The 5,000-nt window shown below is 46.4% G+C and overlaps 1 protein-coding gene across 1 annotated transcript in view; it reads left to right on the top strand.

Moving 5' to 3' along the window:
- cep131 (centrosomal protein 131) overlaps positions 1 to 5,000 on the top strand; it is a 33,667-nt gene that overhangs the window by 5,739 nt on the left and 22,928 nt on the right. Inside the window, exons 5-12 of the mRNA XM_062526020.1 lie at positions 1 to 77; positions 1,213 to 1,317; positions 1,711 to 1,881; positions 2,233 to 2,350; positions 2,797 to 2,907; positions 3,394 to 3,562; positions 4,081 to 4,178; positions 4,691 to 4,870. The exon at positions 1 to 77 is cut by the window's left edge and continues 60 nt beyond it. Coding sequence (XP_062382004.1) covers positions 1 to 77; positions 1,213 to 1,317; positions 1,711 to 1,881; positions 2,233 to 2,350; positions 2,797 to 2,907; positions 3,394 to 3,562; positions 4,081 to 4,178; positions 4,691 to 4,870 — 1,029 coding nt within the window. The remainder of the gene's footprint in view (positions 78 to 1,212; positions 1,318 to 1,710; positions 1,882 to 2,232; positions 2,351 to 2,796; positions 2,908 to 3,393; positions 3,563 to 4,080; positions 4,179 to 4,690; positions 4,871 to 5,000) is intronic.

Raw genomic sequence — 5,000 nt, forward strand, 5'->3', positions numbered from 1 at the left:
TCCCCCACCGGCCTGAAGAAGAGGGAGCCGGGCAGCAGTGGCATCACCCTGGCTGCCAACTTCACCGCCAACAACAGGTGGGCGAACGCTTAGCCCACAGTAGCCATAACGACAGCTGTAGCTACAACGATATCAGAAGCCACAATAACCAAACAACAAGGAAATCCTACATCTACTAATGTTATGCCTTTAAAATTACGTGAATTTTGAATGGCTGAATCGTTATCTTAGTTCACGCAACCACTTTGAAAGTAATTGTGCCCAATGATGTTGTTCTGCATCATTATCGTTGTGTTGTACAGTGTGTGGTTCTAATTAGTCAGATATTTTTTGTTTGTTTAAAACTACCAGAGGTGGAAAACAGTTAGTAAAAGTCCTACCACATATCTGTGGTTAATGGTTCCAACCATTAATTTAAACCAGCTGATTCTAATTAGCACCACTCTTCAGCTACAGTGTAGGTAGAACAGCTAATTGATGAGATCACCTGTGCTAAGTGCACAGGTTGAACCAATACATGGCCGGACTTTTACTCACTGAAGCTGGAGTTTTCTACCTCTGACAACTACAGTTTGTACTGGTATAGTTATAGCGGTTATAGGGTAACTGTGGTCAACAGGGGCCTAACCCCTACCTCTAATCCTAAGGTTACTACGCCTCAGTTTGAGTCGAAGAGAGAAAGGGACTACTTCTAAATGCTAACAATGTGAGCTTTCAGGAAATACTTAAAGAATGTGTGCATACAGTACTATGTACAGTACATTAGCCAGTGGTTGGTTTCTGTCTCGCTGTCATCCTGTTCACCTGTCCATCAAAAAAGGCACCACTGCCCCCGGGGTGGACAAGTTTCAGATTCCTGTGATTTTTCTTTCAGTCTTTGTATGTCAAGGTGCAAGCAAGTGTGTGTGTGTGTGTGTGTGTGTGTGTGTGTGTGTGTGTGTGTGTGTGTGTGTGTGTTTGTGTGTGTGTGTGTGTGTGTGTGTGTGTGTGTGTGTGCGTGTGTGTGTGTGTGTGTGTGTGTGTGTGTGTGTTGCTGCTGCATGTATATCATCAGTTCCGTCGTCGAAGACAGCACCTTGCAGAGGCTTGCATACCCACGCGTCACTCGTGACTTGATGTTGGAGTGCAAGTGTGAAGTGTGTCTGAGTGTGCATGCTCAGCTTCACTAACTCTGAATATAATCCCTGTATTCCCCCCTGTATCGTCCCTCAGGAGTAACAAGGGTGCAGTAGGCAACTCCGTCACCACCATCCTGCACAACAACTACTCTGAGAAGCCCCTCACACCCAAGAGCTCCAACCAGAGGCCCTCCTTCAAGTATGTGGAGCCATTTTTGTTATCACTTCAGAAAATCTTTTTTTTCAGTCTCTCCCTCTCTCTCTCTCCCTCTCTCCATCTTTCTCTCTCTCCCTCTCTCTCCCTCTCTCTCTCCCTCTCTCCCTCTCCCTCTTTCTCTCTCTCCCTCTCTCCCTCTCTCTCCCTCTCTCCCTCTCTTTCTCCCTCTCCCTCTCTCTCTCTTCATCCCACTATCTCTCTCCTTCAATTCATTCAAAGTTGCTTTAATTGCACTGCTATTGAGATACAGTGTTGTAAAGTACAACAGTGTTGCAAAGTACAATAAAGAGCATCAACTTGTTATAAAAGGATGAATGTAACGTCTCTCTCTCTCTCTCTCTCTCTCTCTCTTTATCTCTGTTTCCGTCCGTTCAGTAACATCATCAAGGCCACGGTGCACGACGAGAGCTCCCTGGAGAACGGTTCCCTCACCAAGTCCCAGAAGAACTTCTCGTCCTCCTCGTCGGCGTCGGCGTCCAACAACAACGCCCTCCGCAGCCCCTCGCAGCCCCGCAGGATGGAGGTGAGCGAAGAGGAGGCCGAGAGGTGAGCAGAGCGCGCCCGCAAGGCATCTTGGGAGTTATCCGCCGGAATAGCAACCAATGCAGCTCATCGACCAAGCTGCCACTGCTTAAACTCTATTTCTGATTTGTTTTATTTGCTGATATTTTTTTATTTACTGGGCGATCATGTTTAAAGGGTTGTGGAGGATGTTTGGAAAAGGTTTTATTTGACGCTTTTTTTTTTTGTTTACATGTAACACCATACCACAGGGCATTCTTTGTTATCTGTTCATGCTGCTGTTGTAGAAACATTGGGTCATTGAATGTGTGTGTTTGTGTGTTTGTGTGTGTGTGTGTGTGTGTGTGTTTGTGTGTTTTGCTGTCCTGCCTGCAGGTACATCCAGCAGGTGAACCAGGCCGTGGTAACCATCCAGCGTTGGTATCGGGGCCACATCAAGAGGCGACAGACGTCCGAAATTGCCATCAGACGCCTACTCATCACCAAGAAGAAGGTACTGCAGAGAGAGAGAGTGTGGACTCTTTATCGGAGTCTTTCTTGACAGAGAACGTGACAGATCGCAGTGTTATCTTCAATTAGCGTGCATTTAAAAACAAAATGAAATCAAATGTTCTTCTGTACCCTCTCATAATTATTTTTTTTCTTTTTCGGATGATTTTACATTGACACATTGATACTTTACATTGATAAATTGATATATTGATACATTGAATCATTAAAACATCAATACATTGATACATTGAAAAAAACAGACACCCATAAAGCAGACACCCATAAACACACACACACAAATATGAAGTGGATGTGGTCATTCAGTGTCTGTGTCTGTGTCTGTGATGATGAGCCACCTGGGTGGTGGCGGTGTGAGGTTTGACCTGTCGGTGCGAGGTTTGACCTGTCGGTGCGAGGTTTGACCGGTCCCTCTGTCCCTGTGTGCAGGAGCGTGAGCAGAGACTGGAAGAGGAGAGGCCTCCGGAGAAGAGGCGGGATGAGGACAGGAAACGCATCAGAGAGGAGAAGGCCCGGCTGGCGCGCCTCACAGCCATCCAGGTGTGTGTGTGTGTGTGTGTGTGTGTGTGTGTGTGTGTTGTAGCCAGGTGTGCCTCTACGAGCTGATAGTCAGCACGACCGCAGGGCCTATCGGATCTGCCAAAATCTCTCCAGTTTTATTAAAGCAAGGCTGTTACTGTCTAATACTCATTCGTCAGAACTTTCAAAGACAGTTTTAGGTCATGTGAATGTGAACATTTAACTTTCTATGAAGTAGGCTATAAAGGTACCTGATCAATGTCATCCTAATGTTTGATAAATGTTGTGTTTGTTTGGTTGAATGTGTGTGTGTGTGTGTGTGTGTGTGTGTGTGTGTGTGTGTGTGTGTGTGTGTGTGTGTGTGTGCATTTGAATGTGTGAATCTGTATGTGTTTGTGTGTGTGTGTGCGTGTGTGCGGTGCGTGCGTGCGTGTGTGAATGGCTGTGTGTGTGTGTGTGTGTGTGTGTGTGTGTGTGTGTGTGCGTGCGTGTGTGTGTGTGTTGTAGGAGCTGCAGCAGAAGAGAGCCCAGCGTGCGGCCGAGGTGCAGCAGACCGCTGAGGAGGAGGTGGAGGCCCTGAGGCGCGCCGGGAAGGTCGGCCGCAAGAAGTCCTCCAAGAGCGCCCCCGCCGACCCGCAGCCTGCCTCCCCCACCGACGTCAAAGCCAAGAACACAGGTGACTACCGCTCTGACCAACCCCCAAAACCTGACCGTTGGTGTCAACGCTGGGACTAAGGGAAAGGTCATTCAAAACAAATCTCCAAATCTCCTCTCAAGCATTTTCACTGCAACGTTTTTTTTGCTGTTGCCAAAACCTCCTCATTTTCTTTTAAAGTAGTAATATTTACCAGGAATATTTCACAAAAGTCTTAGTTGAGCATTAATGATTAGCTGTATTTGAGTGCAGAAAAGAAAACACGTATCCATTGCAAATGTCCCAGTAGAAGGGGGGACTAAATAGCTTCTTGACAGATTTATTGGTGTGGGATTTTTATGACCTTTGTGAGCGGGAGTGGAAATGTCTGAAAGATGTTCCTCAGACAGCCTCTAAAGGTTTTTTTTATTTTACTCCTCCAAACCATATGACTCCACTGGGATTGGAAATCCAATTCCCACGTGAAGAATACTTGACATTCTGGAATATTCTCCATGCAAGCCACTGACTGACTGACTCATTGTTTCCTCATTGCACAGATTCCAATGTTAACTCGGTCCCAGAGTTGGATGACATCCAAAACCTCAGGGCAGTGTCGCCAGCGTTGTCCGGTCGTCGGGATTCTCAGTGCTCTCAGGTAATCCCATCCCATCCCGTCCACCAAAACTGACCACAAATACCACCGCTACTAGCGGTCAGCAACCTTGACACACTTTTGTCATGCCAGACCCCTTGCTCTATTAACTTGAGGTCACTACCAGTGTTGAACATTTCATGAGTGTAAATGCGATAGAGTGAGTGTGTGTGTGTGTGTGTGTGTGTGACTTTAATGTGTGTGTGAGTTTATGATATAATTGTTTATGTCTCCACGAGTGCGTAGTTTCAGCATGTAAATTGAAGAATGTTGAAGGTTTTACACCATGTGACTGTCAGTCAGTGCTTGCTGTAAAAGGATCCTTGTATTATTAATGTATTGTGATGATGTGTTGACCTGCCAAGGGACTACAGATGAAAATGAGCTCTTTTGCTAACTCTGGCACATTTACATTTTGAGTGTAAACAAAAGAATGTCAATTGATGTGCATTGTCCCTTTTTTAAATAAACAAACAAATAAATACAATAAAATAAATATTATTTGTGTCCCTCAGGAGATTCTGGAAAGATCCGTGAGCATGGAGGACCAGAGGCAGGGGGCATCTTCGAGTCGTGCCCAGTCCAAGACCACCCTCAACGACCTGCTGGACACCATCAAGCTCCTGGAGGAGGAGCCAGAGAGGCTGTCGGAGCCCAAGAGCTACAGGAAGGAGAAGTACGCATGGATAGATGAGGTGAGGAGGAGGAGGAGAAGAGGTGGAGGAGGAGGAGAAGAGGAAGGAAAGGGAAGGAGGAGGAGGTTATGGCAGCATGTCTTAGTCATGCTGGTGTGTGTGTGTGTGTGTGTGTGTGTGTGTGTGTGTG

This window comes from Sardina pilchardus, chromosome 22 (genome assembly GCF_963854185.1).
Source record: "Sardina pilchardus chromosome 22, fSarPil1.1, whole genome shotgun sequence".
Classification (NCBI taxonomy): domain Eukaryota; kingdom Metazoa; phylum Chordata; class Actinopteri; order Clupeiformes; family Clupeidae; genus Sardina; species Sardina pilchardus.